We start from the raw sequence: 22,419 nt of genomic DNA on the forward strand, positions 1-22,419 counted from the left end.
ACGTTAAATGAATGTGTGCCGAGAGATTGGCTTCGGTCAGCTTGCGAGTCTATAAGCCTCCATGGCTTCTTTCGCGAGTTCCTGCTTGCGGGAAGATCACATATACATACATACATACAATATCAGTCCCTATTAATCCTTATGTTGTACTATAAGTAGAAAAGTATGAATAACATAGTATCACTTGCCTGTGTACATAGTATACACACTTGCCTGTTTACATAGTAGTACACTTGCCTGTGTAAATAGTAGTACACTTGCATGTGTACATAGTAGTACACTTTCCTGTATACATAGTAGTAGACTTCCCCGTGTACATAGTAGTAGACTTCCCCGTGAACATAGTAGTACACTTGCCTGTGTACATAGTATAGTACACTTGCCTGTTTACATAGCAGTACACTTGCCTGTGTACATAGTAGTACACTTGCCTGTGTACATAGTAGTACACTTGCCTGTGTAAATAGTAGTACACTTGCATGTGTACATAGTAGTACACTTTCCTGTATACATGGTAGTAGACTTCCCCGTGTACATAGTAGTACACTTCCCTGTGTATATAGTAGTACACTTCCCTGTGTACATGGTAGTGCACTTGCATGTGTACATAGTAGTATACTTTCCTGTATACATAGTAGTACACTTCCCTGTGTACATAGCAGTACACTTCCCTGTGAACATAGTAGTGCACTTGCCTGTGTACATCGTAATACACTTCCCTGTGACATTCTGATACTGTTACGGGGAGACACAAAGCAGTAGTCTTTAGGTACTCATGTATGGTATAGGGCTGAGAAAAAGCGTCACTCTATCAAAGAATGTGGGGTGCCTAGGTTTGTAGAGAATTGGGTCACATGATCGGTGGGAGTATGGAGAGGAGGGTCTGAGAATGAGGTCACTTTATCAATCTGTGGGACTAATACTAAGAATGGTGTCACTTGATCAATCTTTGGGACTAGAACCGATATTGAGGTCATTTCATTTATGTGCGATACAGGAACCGAGAAAGGGGTCACTTTATCAGGCTGTCGGACTGGGACCGAGAATTTGGTCACTTTATCAATGTTTGGTATACTAGGACCAAGAATGGGGTCACTCTATGGGATGGGGTTAAATCAATCTGTGGGGACTATATTAAATGTAGGGGAGGTAAGATGGAGAACTGGATGACTTTTGAAATGTAAGGGGAGTGGGGCTGGTTATTGAAGACGAGAATGGGGTCACTTTATTGAATGGGAAACTGGGGCTAAGAATGTCATATTCCAATCAACAATAGAAGGTTTTAACTCCCATTGGAAGTCGCTCATCCAATCTAGTCAACCGCCTGTCCCCATTCTGCAAATGCAAAAGTATAACCTCACCTTCCTCTCCCCTTCCCCTTATTAAAACACACCCATTCAATGTACGAAAAAAACTTCGCAAAGTGAAATATTAATTAAAAACAAATGCTTTTTTGGGGCGTTTTTTCATATCAAAACTTTCTTATTTTTTGTATTTTTGTTTTCTTCATAAATATAGTATTATGATGAGAGGCCTTACATGATAATAGTATAAATTTGCCGAAAATTTGTATCATATTTACAGCACAAATACAAAGAAGGTAAACACATGTAAGAAAAAAAAACAAAAAAAATAATAACAAACAAATTAAGCAAAAACTTCAAAAGAGAATACAAATATTTGTGAACTTTTTCATTACTTCATTACTACTAATGATTAACATCTTATTGGCCAGTTTGTTGTCTTGGCAACTGAAGGATTCTAGCTTGGCAAATCAATTGAATATCAAGTACACATTATACTTTCTCACAACAGATCTTGGGAACTTGGAGAAAGATTGTCTATTTTCAAAACAAACATCTCTTAACCTCTACTTACAGTATACTGCATTTTCATACATTTCCACAGTACAGTTACTTCATTACTGACATACGTGGCACCCAGTTGGGACTATTTTGTATATGAACAGTAGTTTCAAATCATTTTCCAAAGCACTTTGTACTGACAGTATATCTTGTTTCTATCAGATCAAGGTAAGGAACTGTTCATACTGTCAGTACGAGTGCTTTGAAGCATGACTTGAGCATACAGCATAGAATGGTCGTAGCATTGGAAAAAAATTGCCCCAAACTGTTTTATACGTACGAAGGTCTAAGCTTATATATATTGATTATAAAGGCGAGGAACATTTCATACTGTCAGTACGAGTGCTTTCAAGCATGATATGGGCGTACAGCATAGAGTGGTATTAAATAGAATTGGAAAATTTGCATCATTGCTTGTAGCATGTAGACTGAACCAACTTTGAATAATTAATTTTGGGCGGAGTTGCTACTATCATTGAATATTCATACATTATATCACATTACTCTTATAACAGATGTTTACAACCAGGAGAAAGTTTTCTTCTTTCAAAACCACCATGAAGCACTAAAGCCTAGACCTACTACAGATACTCCTAAAGACTAATCTACTTTGCATATAATAGTTGCGGCGGAGCTGTTGCTGTCATTAAATAGTAAATCCAACTTACGGCCAATCTTCAGTTAAATTACATCTTTATAGGCCACGGATGAGCCTGGGGTAAAAAAAAATCACGGAACTTGCCAAATTGCGGTATAGGCTCCAGTTTGCGAATGCTACAGTGTGTTAGGATAATAGTTTTTGTCCCCAAGGTAGAAAAGAAATCACGGATATTCCGCGAATTCGCGGAAAAGCTGATGCCTGATAGGCAAGAAGAAACACTGGACACTGTTCATATGAACCTGGGCTTGGCACCAAATTAATCCTGCAGGCCACAATGAAATTGAACACCCAACCCGGGGGTCTAAATCACTTGAGGCATGTTCTTACTCTTGTGACCAATAATATATTTCATCAGACAGGAAATCAAAGTTTTACATTCCCTCTGTCGATCTGTTATATTCTGTATCCAACCACAGGTAGACTCTACACACAAAACTCCTCAAAAGTAAAAAAAAAAAAAAATTCTATGGTTTCCTTTCAACAGCCATTCAGTTAAAGCCCTTGCCTCAGTATATCTGTGGTTGGGTAGAAGAAACATCATTCCGATTTTAAAGTTTTAGTATAGCAGGCCGAATTAAATAAGATTTTGAAGAACTTCTCGAGGGCAGCAAGGGGGGGGGGAGGGGGCTCGCATGGTCTACAAAAATACCAAACTTAATTGTATCCTTATTATTTATCTTATCCTTATGAAAGCACTGCGTTGTCTTTGCAAATTAATCGTAACGTTTTCCAGCTTATTGCTCTTTTATGTCAGATAACACAAGTTTTCCAAAATGGAATCACGGTTAACACTCAGCTTCAAGAGCCAGACAAGACACACATTCACAATTATGAAAGGATATTCAATGAGCAACATATGTGTCACAATCTGATGACCCCAAAAAATGGCAGCGTTTTTAGCAAAAAATTGCGACGAAAAAAAAGTTTCAGTCAAAGACTTAACAGTGCATTTGCTAAAGTGTTAATTTTATGTTAAGCCCCCCCCCCCCACATGTTCAAAGGATTTCAATTTTTATTTCCTAAATTTTTTCTTATCAAAGAGTCACCTGAAGTAAAACTCAAAGACACCGTCACTGTTACATAAATATCTTGCGAGTGATACAGAAACCTTGCAATGTCATAATATAGAATCTCACCCCTAAGTCTTTGCTTTCCATACTTGATAAAATTACGCCAAATTTACCCAAAATGATGTCGATTTTTTCATAATAGGTATAAACATACAGTTGGCCTTGTACTGTATACATCTCTGAATCACTACGGATATCAAAATCGTGGAGAAGATTATCGTCGCTTTATCTGGTGCAGCTGTATGACCAGTTGATTCAAACGCTTTTGGTAGGCGAGGAATACTTGAAATGTTATTTATTTCTTGACAGCAACAGGGCAAATTTGTGTGACTGCAATGCCTGTTTATCTAACAGACAGATAAAGCAAGTCCCTAGAGGAACACACGGTCAAAGCGCATCGGTGAACACTTAAACGCAAGGCATACCAAATTGGCTAGTTTGGGATTTTTGTGGGACATAGAATATGGTGCCTTCAGGACGGGCTCTAAAGGTTGTTACTCTCACACTGAGTGACTAATAACCTAGTGAGAGTTTTTATAATGAAAATACAGCTTCTTGCAGCATAGGAGGTCCATTGCATTTGAGACAAGAGCTCACTTCTAAGCATTTTCAATGTCTTCCCTTCCTGGTGTCTTTCACATTCTCAAAAGATCAAGATCAACTCTCCTACACCATTCCGTATGAAACTGTCTCTGCGAATTCTATGAAATAGTACTGTGTCCTTTCTTTGGTGAGGTTCGTATGACGCATTGAGGCATCCATCCATTTGTACAATTTGACTTTCTCAGGCATGGACGAGAAGCTCATGCAGCGGTCGGTGAAAAATCATCGGGCGCCGCAACGGCGAAAGTACTCCATCTGGAAGAATCTGTCAAATTGATTTCTTCAATGCTTCCTCTCTGCTCGTCCTCGAAATCTCAATTTCGAGATCAAATGTCATTTCGTGTGAGACTGTCTCTCTTAAAGGTGATAATAGTACTGTGCTTGTTTTGTGTTACAGATCAAGGCTTCCACTTGCAAATACTTGATGACCTTTTCAGTAAAAAAGCTTCTTAATAGTCACAATTGTTGTATCTGAGATGTCTAGAACAGTGGCACCCGCCATCAGATGCTGGACTTTCATATTAAACATTGAGGCTGCCACTCAACAATAGTCACAATTGTTACATCTGAGTTGTCTAGAACAGTGGCACCCGCCATCAGATGCTGGAATTTTCATGTGACACATCAAGGCTGCCACTTGTACAATTTGATGATCTTATCAGAAAAAGCTCCTAGAAAGTCCCAATTGTTGCATCTGAGTTGTCTAGAACAGTGGCACCTGCCATCCGACTTTTCATGTGACACATCAAGGCTGCCACTTGTACAATTTGATGATCTTCTCAGATAAGGCTCCTAGATAGTCACAATTGTTGTATCTGAACGGGCAGATATCTAGCACCGTGGCACCCACCATTAGATGTTGGACTTTAGCCCCTGAGTTGCTGTCCCATAAATCCAGCTAGAAACAGAAGGAAAAAAAAAGCATAAATACATCAATTACATACAGAACAAAGAAATATTACTTGCTTGATATCAATATTATAAACATTATAAAGTTGAAGTTTTTCAAATCAATTGTGAGCTTTGTGAAGTTAAAATTCTTCTGACTCTTAGACTTTTCAAGATATTACGAGACACACACAAAAGCCTATCCTATTATGTATTGTTCAACCTTAGGTATCTGGCAACATTTCCATAAGTATTATAATTAACAAAGCTGAATTATCACTATAACAAACAAGTAGATTGGCAACATGAGTAACATGTCAACAACAGAGCCATGAATTGTTGACAGCGTCAACATGTTGAAACATAACACAGACATGATCAGACTATCTATTGGTGTGCAGAATTAGAATATTACATATCCTTTACAATTTCTATAAAACTGTTGACTTTTTGTTCATATAATTGAAATGAAAATTGAGAAATGAAACTTTTATAAACTGCATCGATTAAATTTTAAAAATTCAAACACAGAGCTACTTCACGGCAGCCGTGCATATGACACAGTGGCAAGTTTGTGACACGAGGAGATGCCTGGAAAAAAAGCTGAAAAATTGCAAAACTGACCGAACTGGAACCCTCGTCTCCGGCAGCTATGAGCAAACGGTCGTTGGAGTTGGGTCTCCTGAAGATGGTCGATCGGGCCAGAAGCTTTACCGTCGATCCGCCAAAGTAGGATTGGATAGGATTGCACTTAAATTCAGGCTCCGTGTCTCCTGGCCTGGTAGTCGAGAGGAGCTCACACATCTAAATAGGACACAGCATGGCAAAGTGTAACACCATTTCATTCAAGAATTAATTTATTTCTCACTTCATGCATTTGCGTAACAAATCTAGTGGCTAATGAGTCAAGTCCTAACAGACATTTACCTGAATTGCAAAACACATCAGTTCCTGTAAAGGCATTTGGGAGCAGACCAAATAAAATTCGCTGATAATAAGCTGTAAAAAAAGGCTTATATTATGTACGGAAATAATGCAGATTTTGGCCCCCTGTCGCTTGTGAAACCGACTTAGCATGTGCTTAAATTTCTTAGTATCTACCGGCAGAATATTGCCAGTACCGTTAGCCAGGTCAACAGACCGAAATTTTGTGGCCTGAAACATGTCAAAAAGGATGGACCCAATCTAACTCTTACATGTCTCATTACATATCTACATTTAATACCAACTGTGTGCTCTGTAAAAAAAATGGCCACCCATTCGTTGTAGGATATCTGCACGAATTGTGCCAAAAAAGTCTGTGTGGGGAAACACTTACGACATGTCGCATGGACGGATACGTCTTGTTTGGTCTAAACGAAGCGAGGCAATGTCTGGTACTCCCTTCAAAGGAGAGGGAGATGCAGTTGCCTGCAGGTAAGAGCAAAAAGTGATCAAAATGTTGTTGTGGTGCAAAGCATAAAAAATAAATTCTGCAGTAGGAGTACATTACATTTGAGAATTCATACTCTATTCTTTCACAGGAACACTTCATATCTGCTAACACACATTTGCATATGGCACAAAATCTTTCAGCATAATAATCAAAACAGCCTGATGCATCACTACATAGTCTTTAGACAAAATGATGCACAGTTCCACACACATCAGAACCGAGGTGCGGAACAAATTGTAAATGGTATTACGGTCGTACTAGATGCCCAAATTTCGGTCCGGACGACCCCAAGATCAGCTGTGGTAGGTCGTCCGGCAGACGACCAGTTGTCTACAACAAAATTCAGAATTGCATCGTAACTAAGGGTAAACTGATAAGTTGGTATCACCACCAAAGCCTGGTGTATGCTCTATTCATCAAACCTACACATCTCTCTTACAATGTACATGTTGGGTCACTGTCATATTTTGACTTTTAAAATATCTACGGATCTCACTATAGAATGAACAAGCACATTTGAATCTGTTCCAGAGAATTTCACAATCTTCTAACAAAATTTTGCCCCAAAAATTAAAAAACTTGTTTTAACAAATATTTCCTTGCTCTTTCGAACATTTCAAAACCGTAAAAAAAGAAAAAGAAATTGTGGCCTGGTTTTTTGACTGTTAGACCTTGAGACTACAGTATGCAGACGTCCATCTTGTACTTACCTTCTAAGGGGAGTATGTGCGGAGTGAACTCTAAGGACAAAGTCTGCTCCCAGAACGAACAATTACTTAGCGTCCCGACTAGAAGCCCCGAACAGCTGAAACAAAAGGAACATTTACACATAATTTAAAGACATTCATGATATTCATGACAATTCCAGAATTCCCCAGAAAATATAGAGAGAAATCTTCAAACTTGTTACGGATTATGTCAATGTATTTCATGAACTACACTGAAACCACACGGATACGCAGAAACATGCTGGCAGGGTGTTACTGCCACATTTACACAACGGGGAACATATTTGTTTAAGTTAACAGTCTTGTTTGAGGCCAAGTACCCCCCTCCCCCAACCCCACACGACTTTACAACACTAACCCTTGGTCACTGGTAACTTATCACACCAACACATCAGAGTGTGCATAATTCAAACACTCCCTACACTACAGCACTATTAGTGCTGTAGTGGACTCGAGCCTGCAAATCCTTAGATCGCCAATCCATTGCCTTGCCAAAACAGATAGATACAGGTCAAAGGGGGCAATCGAATGGGTCCAACGTTGCTAATAAAATAGCTTATAAGAAAGACCACATGGTCTTGTAGTGACATCCTCATAGAGGTCATTTGGGGTCAAAATTATAATCCAAAGTAAGCATCAGACTTGAAGCAAGTCTGTTCTCGTACTTGTATTCTAGCCTAGAAGCACAGCCATACTCAGGCCATGAATGAAAAATCTGGTATTTACACTGCCTGGGGCAAACTGGGGCACACATACTTGTGGTTACAGCCTGCTTGACGTTACGTACCGAGGGGGAATTCTACTTGTAACTCGTGCCAATGTACTTGTACTACAAGTCTGGTAACTATGGTAACGAGGGGGAGCCATCATTCCTTATGTTTCCTTATGCAAGTATTTAAAAGAACCATGGAATATCAGGCTAACAGAGACATTTGCCATTCTACTCACTGACGAGTGTCTTCAAGAACTTGACGACGGTCTATACTCACTTGAATCTAGAACCTTCAGATTTTGGCACATAGTTCATCGCCACAATTGGATGTTTGCTACCCTCTCTGTTGAGTGCTAAGACCTCCTGTGAAGTGTTTCTGGTATCGTAGACCAGAATTGTCCCGTTTGAAAGACCGGCGTAGAGGTAGTTTACGTCTTCTTGGTTCCAACAACACGACCAGACGGGAGCAGCAGTGTCGTATCTGAAATGTGAAATAAAAAAAACATTCCGGATGGGTCCGACGGAAAAGCGACTAGAAAGGCTACACCCCTGGTTTGATTACGATTCGTCGGATACAATACAAAACACTCTGACAAACTACTCATTGCCACGGGGTAAAAGCTGAAGTACAACAGTCCCCCCCCCAAAGAAAATTTTACTAGAATTTTTTTTTAAACCACTGAACTCCAGTTTGAATCCTGTTCTTAGCTTTAAATCACATTTTTGCCTATTCCTTTGTTTCCTTGGCAATTATGTCTACTTTAATATTTGATTTATTTCTATTTTAATATTTTGATCATTATTTCTAAGCAAGTCTTCTAATAATGGTTTGAAAGTACATATCTATTCAGTCATTTCTCAGAAAGTTAAAGAGAGAGAGAGCAGAGGTCGTTGCTCTCCTCTGATGAATCCATGTTGAATTTCATGGAACCTACTACATTCTGTGGTGGATATATGTCTAGATGGTACATACTCTAGCATGTTAGGCTGTAGCCTTTACTGCGAAACTACTTCAAATTATTTTCAAATTAATTTAAATTCATAATTGGAAATATATAACAAAAACCAGCTGTTTGATATGATATTTGCAAATATTTTGATGCGAATATTGGAAAGGTGATATATGAATGTTTTCAAATGAACTTCCAAACTCTTGGAACTTGTTATTCCTAAGCTCACTCATTCTAACCCCTTTTCAGACCAATAAAAAGAAAGGATCTCTTTCAAAAGGGGCCTGGCATCATTTTCAATGATTAGACCATACCGTGTTTTAACTGGAGGATTTTGCAGTTATGCAGAACTTTATGGAACCCCACTTCCACTTACAACTGTCATGAATAAACTTTAAAGTTCTCAACTTACACTTGGACAACTGTACTACTCGTTAGACTCGTAATCTTCAGGGTCTTGTCCATGGCACCCGTCAGCAGTAGGCCATCGTTGCGTCCGTTGAACGCCATTCCTCTGATCGGCTTGGAGTGCATCGGGAGGTACTGGTTGGTCTTCCAATTCATAAGAGCACTTATCTAACCACACAAGATGGTGGAAAATAGAGTAAATAACATTTCAAAATGTATTGTAGGTTAAAGTTTCAGAATTTCTTAGAGTGATAATAAAAATTGTGAATGATGTATTCTATCCTGACTGTCTCACTCACTCCAGCTCCTCTCCCTCCCCGCCACCCTTCCCACCTCCCCTCCCCCTCCCCATCCCACTCCCCCTACCCCACTCCCCCACCTCAACCTCTCATCCACATAAACACAACCAAAAGGTGCCCCCTTCAGCAAATGTGAACAAAAATCTGCTTAAAAAATTAAGTCGATATCAAAGAGTTTTGTGAGACCTTCACATTGTGAAGTGTTCAGTACTGCTATTTTATCTGATAAAACTGACGGACAATACTGTACTTTTGTCAAAACTTAGAGAAATTTGGTCTGACACAGGTCTGGAATTAAGACTCTCAATACAGTTTTCGACATGGCATCAACTTTTGCCACCAGAAATACATTCGCTGTACAACTATTTCTACCACTTAAGCAATGTGTTTTTACACAGTTTTAATCTTGATGCTCCTATTTATCTTCAGCCATACTTGTATGACAAATCCGCAATACCTTTTTTACACCAAACCCTGCAAATAAAAGTTGATTCGGTGAGGGAACCGACGCGACCAGGCAGTGATTGGAATAGTCGTAGGATAGAATCCTGCTGTTGCCATCCTGAAAAACAGACCGCAAAGAAAACAGGACAAAAAAAGCATCAATTCACAGTTCAACATGCCTAGTTTTTTGTTTCATAAAACTAGAATTTGACCAAAATTAAATGAATAAGTGCCGACAAGTAGCTTGATGGAATGGGTAGAGTCAAGGCTAAGACGGGGAACGAATCTTCGATAGTCAAAGTGAAGATCAGTCAAAAAAATTCCAACAGCAGAAAAAGATCTTGCATGTGAGAGAGAAGGATGGAGGGATGGGAGAATATGGTTTAATGGGGGTAACCAAAGGTGAAAAATTAATAATGGAGACATAGAATTTATCTCTGGTCAAGGCTAAAATGGAAGGTAAAGACTTGGCGAGGCTGTGGGGGGGGGGGGGGGTGGGCAGAGGTAAGGGAGGTATAACAGGGAATTGGAAAGAAGAAAGAGAGTTTATAACAGTTTCCTTTGGAGTAATAATAATAATAATAAAATAGTACTTATATAGCGCATTCATCAGCAACGCTGCTCGAAGCACTTTACAGGAATTGAAACAATTAGTACAGGCAACATTCAAAAGCAAGCTGTAGAAAAATATCGCCTAAAAGGTATACACCATAAAACCTATAATAGGATAGAAAAATATATTAAAGCCATGGTGATACAAAAACACTGTACAGTTCAATCATCAAAGGCAATTCTAAAATAATATGTTTTCAGCGATGTTTTAAAACTGGCAAGGCTTGCGAAGGTACGTACTGAATTCGGCAAGGCATTCCATAGCTTGGGGGCACATACTGAAAATGCCTTGTCCCCAGTTTTAAAGTATTGAAGTCTAGAAGGATGGTGTACTTACATTAGACACAGAAATGGTCTTCTCCAAATTGTAACTGCCAGACAAGGTTGGTTTCACACCCTGTGTACTCGAGGGGCCCGGTTGAGATGAATTACTCGATGAGCTGACAAATGTTACAAGCAAAAAATTGTAAATAAATACAAAAAAACAAAAATATGATCAGGGAGTGAAATATTGTCCACACTTCGTGCGACATTGTAAATTATACAGAATTTCTTGGTGAGAAAAGGATATGGACCGGCATACCAAAACATTAGGCTGTATAGAACTTTGCATTTTGTGACATGATCACAAGTTTTATTATCGTAAACTAATAACAATTCGGAAGAGAAACATAGATGCAACGAATCATTTACTCATCAGGATACATAGACCGGTTTTTGTTCAATGAATGTCACTTTACCAACATCGTTCTCTTTAGTGCTTCACATTGCATAGTCTATGTACCATGACTTCGTTATGACTCAGAAGTGGGTACTTGGGGGGAGAAGGGGAGGGTTCTAAAAGCATCTGTAAACCAGAAAGATGGGGAAAATAGAGTCAGGGACAGCAAATCTCTGGGCACTAGGTGAAAAAAAAAACGAAACTGGACAAATTGTTTTGCCACTTGACTGAAAACTTAAGTTTATCAGAACACACTTGTCTTCTGGACAGAACCATATAATTCAAATACTTGTCTGCTGCTTTGTGTGGAACTTATGTCTGGTGTTTGACCTGTAACCTCATCCCATAACTCTTCTACAGCCATTTGATATCTGAGCATGATAACCAATGTTTGAATTACCCATTTCTGTGTTATATTCTTAACTTACATCTGGTATTTGACCTATGACCTCATCCTCTAAACCTCTTCGACAGCCATTTGGTACTTAATTATGATAACCAACGAATGAAAGTACAACATATTTCTGTGTTGCGTGTGTAACTACCCTCTGATGTTTGACCTGTGACCTCATCCTGTTAACCTCCTCCACAGCCATTTGATATTTCAGCATGATATCCAAATGATTGAACAACCCATCTCTGGGTACTTTTCGTAACTTACCTCTGGTGTTTGACCTGTGACCTCATCCTGTTAACCTCCTCCACAGCCATTTGATATTTCAGCATGATTTGTGCTTTCTCAATTTCAATTTTCCTTCTGAGTTCTTTCTCCTTCTCCAGGTCCTTTATTGCTTTGTCCCTCTCGGAGGTATCGATGGCTTTCAGGGCTTTGGCATAAATCACCCTTATGTCTGTTTTCTTGGCCTTGGCGTTGCAATGTGGACATTTACCTCCCTGGCCTTTCAACCACTTCTGTATACAGCTAAAATTCATAAGAGAAAAAGATAAAACCCTTCGATGAAATATAAACATCTGAGCATGATGCAAACTTATACATCTTGTCGATGTTAAGGCAAAGAAATATACGGCAGAAAAGAAACAACTTTTCTTGAAATCTAACAAGCACTTGACATAGACAGGTTGGTTCTGCTGTCGATCTTTCTTCTTTCTTGCAGGGGGGTGAGAGGGGGGAGAGTGTGATTAAGATATACTGTATCTGATGATGACCATAGTTGCTAGGGTCAGGGTTGAATTTATCCATTATAATGGCATAGCATGCAAAGATATGTATCAGCTTTGTACACATTTTAACCAGATGTTGTATTTTTCAGTATTTTAGGAGAACCCAACTTCATAATTCCCATTTAACTCTACAAACCCCCCCTCCTTCCCCCACACCAGGGCCATGTCAAATATTTGTACCTAACTTCCATTAAACGGATAATGTTCGACTCCACCCTTTTCGACGACCAGCAGATAACTTGAAAGGTATACCCTATGTCTTAAACGATAATAATCTGACAGCATCATGAATGCACACATACATGCACACATGCGCACATATACATGCACACATGAATGCACACATACAATGAGCACTGATACACATCCAGGCCTTTCCTGTTTACGCCTGCTTTAACGGAGAGGAAACATCGATGATCAAATGCCAGAAATCAATAGCTGTTCGATGAGAACGTAAACATGCCTGCTCTTCAGACCTTTATGACATAAAGAGCAGAAAAAACACCAACATGAATTCGACCTTCTTGCAAAACACATACCCTTGTCTGCTCGTTAAATACAAGGAAACACATTCTCACCCGATGTGTATATTTTTAGAAATGATAACATCTTTACTTAAACTATCCTTCTAAGGCTACACATACTGCTTCCTATAATTCGGCACCTACTTTAGCTGAGAGTAAGGTGAATTTAGTTTCTCAAAGGAAAAAATGACCACTAGGCCTCGAAGTTCAGGCTATTTACTGGCTACTGTTAGTGCCAGCGAATTTCAATGTTTGCCAATAGAAGAAACATTAAAGCCACTGGCAGTTTTTCTGCCAGTATATGCTAAGAATTGCCAGTAGACATTTAGAATATAAAGCACATCAAGTGGGATATAAAGTGGGATATAAAGTGGGATAACAATCGTCAGTCAGAAGTACGTATCTAAAGTCAGCTCTGTATTAATACTGCAATTTTGTCCGCATATATTATTGGGCTTCTCCTATAAGCCTATACTGCAACTATTTGTGCGCTGTAAAATTCAGTAAACTGCCAGTGGGAACTTGATTTTAACCAATTAATTTTATACAGAAATGTGAAAAATCTAGGCCTGGATCATGACAGTAAACTTACCTCCAAGTTTGAACAGTTAAAATTTGTATAAGAGCAAATAAATTTTATTGGCTTGAATGGGGTTCGAACCAAGCAAGAATTTAAGGGTAAGGGTATTCCAGTCAAAGTTAACTTAAAATGCAAATGAGCTGTGCTACAAGACTGTAATACACTAGAGCATGGACATACATGCATGCATGCGTACATGTATACTGTAGACAGGTCGTACATGTGGTAGCATCAGACAATAACTTAGGCAAACACAACAAAACATACAACAACAACAACTCAAACCAAATTTATAATACATGTATAAATTTGTCTGAAAGACAAGAGGAACAATTAAAGACAGTTTGGGAATGCACAAAAGCTTTGTGTGTTGATCAGACAAGGGAAGGAGGGAAGTGAAGGGGTAGGCCAGAGGGAGGGTAAGACAGAGGGAGGGTAAGACAGAGGGAGGGTATGGCAGTATTTCAATATCTGTATATGTCAGTGGATTAACAAACCTCATAACTTACTGTGTACAAGAATGAACTAGAGCTACACACCATTACCAGTCCTGGATTTATTAGGAACATAACACAGCAGTTACTTTTACAACACAAATACAGTCACATGTAGGGAAAGTCCCGACACTAACACAGCCGGTGGCAAATAAATATTCAGTTTCATCTACCCTTGGATTTGCTTTAAATGCTGTGGAGTGGGCCAGATTACTTGTGTTTCTAAATCGATACATAATAACGTGTACTTAGTACTTAATACCACACATTGTTTATAATCTTCTGGTACCTACAGTAAGATTTAAATACCTGTGCTTCTAATTCGTTAAATCATAATGTGTACTTAGTACTTAATACCACACATTGTTATAATCTTCTGGTATTTTACCACGGAATAATGAGCCCTGTATAATAACTATTAATTTCAAAACTTTGAAAAGAACAATCACTAGTTGAAAAGAAAGGCCAGGGGAAACTTTCAACTTTTCCTTATGCAAAGTTAACAATGACTGAATGAGTATTCACATTGAGATGCATTTCAATTTCGAAAAAGAAAGTGCGAATTCTAAGGAAAGACATTTAAAACAAGTTTGCCAGCATGTACGTTGATGACATCACACCTGTTTGCCCCAAGTTCACTACTGACCAGTGCAAACTTCAAATGTTATTACAGTATCACCAAAAAAACCTCTCATAAAAATTTGAAATGGAAACTTCACCAAGACCTTTCATCAGTCCTGAAAAAATGTTTCATCTGGACTATCCCTTTAAACAGCAATTGCTCATATGTACATCTTTTTTATTTCACTGATAAAATTAGACATTTTTGCCTGGAATCACTCCTGGTGAGTTGACCTACCTCGAACCAAACAAATGACCGCACTTGAGGGAGGCTAACCGATGCTTCCCAGAATTAGACCAAGGCTCGTAGCAAATGATACAGGTTTGCTGAAGAGAGAGAATACAGTTTTGAAGAAGCATTTTTAGTGTTCCAAATCAAAATGAGATTGTGCTGTAGCATAAATAAGCATTGATCGATGTAAACAACTTTTATATTACATTACAGAGATTCATTAACTCCCCTTGGTCGGACACGGTCTAAACACTGGACACTATGTACAAATATTTATGGTCCACCCTGTAATTACTTCATATGATAACTCATGTGTCGAGCACACTTTTGTAAGACTAATACTGTGACACGTTCAAGGGCTGATAGTCATTTTGAGATATGAGATTAAAGATCTGCCCTTCCAGTCCAGTTCTGCAGAGTACCAGAGTACGAACCTAAGCTAGATCCCTTGTATAAGATATGTGACTGCTCCGTGTGTAAAGTAAGCAGATGTCAGACAGACACGGCTGTCGAGTCCGGTAAGAAGCAATAGTCGGTACAAAGCAGCTGAGATGCCATGGACCCCATTAACAAACTGTTGGGGAGTATTCTCAATTAGGAATATACGAATAATAAGGTTTAAACCGTAGAAGGAAAACCCGTCCACTTTTAGTTGACCGTGGGATCTCAGGCTTCCACAGCTCGCTATATTTACCCTCGCACTGTGCGCGAGGAATGACGCATACATTTTTTTGGACAAGACGCTTTAACTGCACTAAGTATTTTCAGGCAAAACCTGGACTTTCTGGTGTTACTTCCAGAACAAATAAATTCATATGTTTGCAAGTGTCCAAGATATCACTGCAATGGAAGGTCTTCAGGAGTAACATCACTGTAGATAAATTGATTGTCCATCAGGTCACCATACAGTAAAAGGGTAGCTTTCATTCTGTGGGTATATGGCCGACGAGATATCAGAGCTCAATTCAGACTGTCGGTAGATTTTTGCAGTGCTCATACCTCTTGTCCTTTAGATATCTACTCATCTCAGACCAACTGACACAGTTTTTCTAAAGTATACATCCTCTAGTTAGTCTCGTACATATCCTACAATATATACTTACGGATTCATCATCACTGTCTGTATCGTCATCGAAGACGGTCTTCTTCGTATCATCGTTCGGAAGCTTAAAGTCACTCAGAGAATCGCGACGTCTTTCATTCTCAGAGGCTGTTAGTCTGTCCCCCTCTAAAGTGATGGAGGGTACCGTCTGTCTTTGGTGACTCTGGGAAATTGCGTTGGATCTTGGACTCTCTACAGGAACTCTTGCTGTTCTTTGTACATTGGTTTGACTTGAACGTCCCACCGGACTGGAATGGAAAACAGGCGATACCGCTCGGTTTGTTCTGGCTGACTGACTTGAACGTCCCACCGGACTGGAATGGAAAACAGGTGACTCGGCTCGGATTCTTTCGGCTGACTGACTCGACGGTCTCGGGGGACTGTTCTGAATCTCGGTTTGACTATTACTCGCTGAAGCCCTGTTTTGGTGATCAGCCCTTGATTGACTAGTTCTTAATACATTGACTTCTACAGGCTCTGACTGTCCTGGGTTATCCTCCGTCTCACCAGCGGTAACCCTGTTCTCCTCGGAATGGATGTTTTGTGATATTACATTTTGAGTTCTTGCAACTATGTGCTGTAATAGATGTTGGCTGTTGCTGTCTCTTGACCAAGTCGCTGTGTCATCTGGACGGCTTCCCGACTCGTCACTCACTTCCATAACACGATCATCATCTTCTTCGTCGTTATCATCATCAAACAGGTCAGTTGACTGAGAAGATGACGGGGTACTACGTCCTTCATCGCCATCAAAAACTGTTTCCGCTTCTGAATCCATCGTAACTGATGATGTCAAAAGAAGCCTGAAGTTAGAAGTTTGGCTGTGAATGGCCTTAGAAGCTACTAGTAGGCCTATAATTGCCACAACTGTGCATTATCATTGGCCATCCAGGAGCTAGTATAATCAGTGCTACTAGGAAAGCAATGTCACGATAACTGGAAGACAAAAAGAAGATAAGAACTACAAAATGTGGTCCTGCTTTAACTGCATAAATATTTTTTTCACATTAAACCATTCTTCACATTACATCAAATTTTCTGTAGCTTAACTGTACACTACACATTCCACTTCTGAACATTTTCTCTACTGGGCCTAGCCTAACAACGTTAGCTTAAACGATCTAGGCTATGCCCCACTAACATAGTAACTGTTATTACGTAGACACCAGTCCCAATTTGCTTGATCATGATATAACTTACTAACCGTTCATCCTAAGATTATGAAGCCTAGCCTGGGAACTATTGTTTGGGCTTGATTAGGTCTGTTGTAGGCTAACCTCATAACACTACAGGCCTGTTCAACCACTTACCTATATTGTTTAATTTTACATGGGTTTTCCTAGCCTACGTCTATGTCCAGCCACTATGTTAAGTTTAGCTTGGACCTTATGTAGGCCTAACGCTCGGCTAGGACCGGGGAGTTGCAACAGAGCCAGACGCTGACCTCCGACAGGCCTAACATTGGCAGATGCTTTTGTATTTGTGAAATGCGTACTAATTCAATGTTATTGGAGGCTAGTTCTTCTCTTCGCTCATCTCATGAGCATCCCGATGGCAGTGTGCCAGAGATAAACTGCATCCATTCCACTCGAGTCTACCTGAAAGTGAAAGTTATGCAATAGCGAACGTAACGTTTTCACAGCATTATGAACAGATTGTACAGTAGTCTAACGTTGGTAGCCGTTTCACTCGGCCCTACTCCAGGGGCAGTACAGGTTCGACACGGCAATATGTACCTTCCGCGCCATATATTGTGTTTAAACATATCCATTGGACGCCGTTGACTCCATGTTATAATCCCAACATTTTGCCAATAGTCAAGTCAAGGCACTATGGTATATTGACCCCAGACTTGCTTAGGAAGGCATAAAATTGCTGAAAGGTTTCAACAAGTACATTATTAGTAGTTATGACTTTCTATATTACTTCCAGACTCTCAAGCGTGTTCATATTAGAGAATTATGTGTCTCGATCGGTGAGGTAAGAATATCTCGGTGTAGTAACATCCTTGCTGAAGTTGGGAGCTCACCAATGATTATGATTATTTGTCTTCTATAGCAGGATGGCATATTATGGGTCAATCGCTAATAGCAATCATATGTGTAGCTATTGAATTGGTCCATTTTGCATTGTTTTATAAGTTTAATTGTACTAAAGATGAAAAAAATAATCAATCCATCAAACCCCACTGGAACGGTTCTCTAAGTCCCCATTGAATTTATTCAGCTTCGTGATTTCACGACGTGCATTTGGTGTTTTTACCTTATGAATAGCCTTCACGGTTCCTACGAGTCGTTTTCATCAGAACAAGAAACTGGTGTAGTGCGACAAAGCAGGGATACTAATTACCCTACTGATCACCCTTCTCTACTAGGCTTCTCACAAAGCGCGCCCGAATCGTATCTAAGGCTAGACTCAGCTTGCACATAGCGCGCTTGATTATCATAGATATATAATGCAAAATCAAACAGATCTTAAAGATATGCTGTATGGGTCCCAAATATGCTAGATATTGAATATGGTCACCTTTGGTCAAAATTCTTAAACTGTTTTTATTACAACACCTTCGAGGAAATGTTCCTCACTGGGACATTCAGTCATCTTGTGTGTTCCTTAAAAATGTCTGAGAACAATTTGGAGAGTATATACCTCCAGGAAAGTACTTTTCGAAAACTTCCAGCAAGTATAGCGTGCTATAATTTGGGGTCTATACTGACTACCTTTAAGCTGTAGCTCAGTTGTGGTGGGTTCCAGTAGAAAACAATCTCCATCCATGTTATGTGGGTCTATATAGCTGAATTGACTTGCTACCAATGTCCCTATGCATTTACATGTAGCAATGTACATCAGCTCGAAAACCAAACAAGCTATCACGCCAGCCTCTCGGTTCTTGGGTCAAAACCGGTGCTGTGGCCGAGTAGATAAAGGCGGTGGCATTTGCAGGCGCGTAGCCAGGAATTTGCCAAGGGAGGGGCGAAACTGTAGATTTGGCATTGCAAACTATCTAAGCGTAGCGCCACCATGTTTGGCGCGAAGCGTACAAGAAAATTTTGGCTGTAAATGCCTCCCAGATCGCCGGAAATGGCACTTCCCATACCTTGTTAGTTGCATCTTAGCATTTTCTCTTTTGAAAATACTAGCGATATCATAAAAACCTTAAAAAAAATTGTAAAAAATATGCTCAAGGGGGGGGGGGGGCGGCCGCCCCCTTCGCCCCCCCCCCTTGGCTACGCGCCTGGGCATTTGAAGCAATGAGACTTGCATTCGGGAGGTTCCGGGTTCAATACCGGCCGGGTTATAGTAAGGTGGGTTTTACATCAAAGAGCAATCTACGGTTTTCCCAATTGAAATGACTTTCTAAACTGAACAGATTCCAAAGTTGAGGTAAAAGCTGGCGGCGATTGTTCGTTTTCAAAATACTGTAGTTTAATAATAATAAGCTTTATATTTAGGTAACGTTGATATTTAACTGTGTTGTTTCATTAAATTCAGCAATAGTTATCGTTTAATATTTGTACCCGTAATTCGACTTTTATACTCATTCCATTGCTCAGCAACACAACTTAACCTAAGCAAACAACCGGTGATGTGCTGCACCAAAGAAATTTCGTAAATCCACGTTTATCCTACGTATGGCTGCTTATCGAAATTCCTCTATATAGAGTGGTCATGCTTAATTTCTGTAATAGTCTTATGGACATTCTTATGGACAAATGCTAAATGAGCCATCACTGGTATTGCTAAATGTCAAATATGATGGCAAAAATTTGGACATGGGCGGGGGGGGGGGGGGGAGGCGGCTCGGACGACCGTCACTTCCTTATCAAGAAGACTCAACATATGAAAAAAGTTTAATTGTATATAGGACGAATGATATAACTTACATGATTTAAAGACATCTACTGAGGTCGTTGAAGCTAATATATATATAAATATATATATATATATATATATATATATATATATTATATACAACGTAATGAGACAACGTAATGAGAAGGAAAATCAAGAACAGTGATAAAACGTCCAGCCTCCACCGGGACTCGAACCCGGCCTCCCGCTTTATATGCGGACACCCCAACCACTAGGCTACGACGCTGATTGCACGTACAGAGGCCCAAAACCGGCAAGGAAGGTCGCATATATATATATATATATATATATATCAGGCGCGTATCCAGGATTTTCTAACCCGGGGGGCGCGAATTACTATCTAAGCGGAGCGCCACCATCGGTTGGCGCGGAGCGTACAAGAAAATTTTGGGTTTTGATACCCCCCAGATCACCGGAAATGGCACTTCTCGGGCTTGAAAATGAGCAACCAGATGTAGACTTTTGCCTGAGAACCAAGCTTTTCCCAAAAGTTTTTTTTTCCATCCATAACCTTTTTGAAGATTGTCACCAGTCACACATCATGTTCGACCTGATTGCATGTCCTATGGATGATTGCTTTTGTAGGTGATTCTACGTCACGGCCCACAATATCCGAAAGCCCCACTTTTGAAGGTTTTAAGCCCATTATTTGTTGAGAATTTGAAAATTCCCATTTCTCGTGAATAAAATCACTTGAAAACATACCCATAATGTTGCAGAAAATTCAATCTATGGATAACCAATATAGAAAAACCTCCTTGAACCCCTAACAGACAGGTGAAAATTGCACGAGTAGAGGAAAGTATGATGAATAATGTTGGTGAGGAAATTTTCGAAAATTCAGACAGAGTTAATTTATTGGTGTAGAAATATTGCAACCTCTTATAATGGCTATTGTAAAATTTGGTTGAAGGAACAGAAAAATAGCAGATATTTCCGATATCAGGTATATCGAAACCGAACACTACACACATAGGCGTAGGTCCCGTAGGAGGCGGGGGCTGCAGCCCCCCCCCCCCCCCCCCCGCCGCAACCAAATTTTTTCCAATTTTTTTCGGACACCTACTGAAAGAAAAATAAATAGCAATGAATAGCTTAAAAATGATCTCCGTGGTAATTAAAATAAAGTTGTAAGCTTGGCCGACATTACTACTGTAAAAGAGAGTTTTGACATAAATGGATCTGTATGGTTTTTCTCCATCTACATAAGATATTTGGTTGTTTACATTAGCATTTGGCGGTATACTGTGCAACTTTGACGGACCGTGCGGTACACGATGCCATGCAATATAATGAGCGATGTTTGCTTATATGATATTGGCATCGATATGTTGAACGCGCGCTTTGCGCGCGAAAAATTTTGGCTTTTTTTTTTCGGGCAAGTCATTACAGCCCCCAAATCCAATTGGGCTCCTACGCCTTTGACTACACACATAGACAGTTTTTGAGGCTGTTCATCGTGGAAAATGCATTTCAATGCTCACTGATATGATGTTATATCTGCTCTTTGCTTTACAAATTCGAACAGGCGTGTAGCGAGTAATTGCCTGTAGGCAAACTATCTAAGCGAAGCGCCACCATGAGTTGGCGCGAAGCGTACAAGAAAAATTTTGGCCGAAAATGCCTCCCAGATCGCTGGAAATGACACTTCCCAGGCCTTGTAAGTTGCATCTAAGCATTGTCTATTTTGAAATTACTAGCGATGTCATAAAGAAAATTTGCTCGGGGGGGGGGGGCGGTCGCCCCCTTCCCGAAATGTTCCCCGACGACTCGGTCGAGTTCAAGACCAGCCACAGTTGGTTCCATATAGCACAATTCTACAATTGTTTAAGGCGTCCATACACACACACGCGTTATGATAGACCATATATAGTATTTATATAGATACATTAGTGAGAGAGGAAAAATGGAAACGTCAAAAATGGAGTTGTCGATGTAAGGGGTAGGGTGAGGCGCACACCCCTTCCGTAATCCTTGATCTGTCACTGGCTACCATGTTTATAATAGGGATCAGCGCATTAACTATGACTGTTCCTCTTTCTCTTCCCGAGGTCTTGGCTATCTTCTACTCCCTCCTTTTCTCCTTTTTCCCTCTTTTTTTCTTTTTCTTTTCCCTTCCTTCCTCTCCTCCTTTTCTTTTTTTCCCCCTCCTTTTCCCTTTTTTCTTCTCTTTTTTTCTCTCCTCTTTTCCTTACCCGGGGGGCGCGCGCCCCCAACGCCCCCCCCTGGATACGCACCTGTATATATATATATATATATATATATATATATATATATATATGTGTGTGTGTGTGCGTGTATATGTGTTGCCATAGGTATCACCTGGAGGACTTGTGCTCTGGTACACACCTTCACTTTGAGGAATATATTATATTATATATCTATTATGGTTATAGATCTCAATTTTGGGATGAG

The 22,419-nt window shown here is 39.8% G+C and overlaps 1 protein-coding gene across 5 annotated transcripts; it reads right to left on the reverse strand.

Annotated features, from left to right (window-relative positions):
- Nucleotides 1–1,458: 1,458 nt before the first annotated feature.
- On the reverse strand, nucleotides 1,459–17,884 carry LOC139976022 (E3 ubiquitin-protein ligase rfwd3.S-like). 5 transcript variants are annotated; one of them, XM_071984409.1, is made up of 12 exons: nucleotides 17,627–17,884; nucleotides 16,133–16,914; nucleotides 15,036–15,124; nucleotides 12,058–12,318; nucleotides 11,013–11,115; nucleotides 10,077–10,181; nucleotides 9,325–9,488; nucleotides 8,240–8,443; nucleotides 7,233–7,327; nucleotides 6,406–6,497; nucleotides 5,712–5,891; nucleotides 1,459–5,097 (listed from the first exon to the last, which is right to left on the reverse strand). In XM_071984409.1, exons 2-12 carry the CDS (start codon nucleotides 16,907–16,909, stop codon nucleotides 4,945–4,947), a joined length of 2,223 nt encoding a protein of 740 aa, XP_071840510.1. In that variant the 5' UTR covers nucleotides 16,910–16,914; nucleotides 17,627–17,884; the 3' UTR covers nucleotides 1,459–4,944. The 5 variants fall into 5 exon arrangements, with proteins under 5 accessions (XP_071840510.1, XP_071840509.1, XP_071840506.1 ...); XM_071984408.1 differs by having other exon boundaries at nucleotides 16,133–17,067; XM_071984405.1 differs by having other exon boundaries at nucleotides 16,133–17,067; nucleotides 17,576–17,884.
- Nucleotides 17,885–22,419: the final 4,535 nt, after the last annotated feature.

The sequence above is a fragment of the Apostichopus japonicus genome, chromosome 11 (genome assembly GCF_037975245.1).
Source record: "Apostichopus japonicus isolate 1M-3 chromosome 11, ASM3797524v1, whole genome shotgun sequence".
NCBI lineage: Eukaryota > Metazoa > Echinodermata > Holothuroidea > Aspidochirotida > Stichopodidae > Apostichopus > Apostichopus japonicus.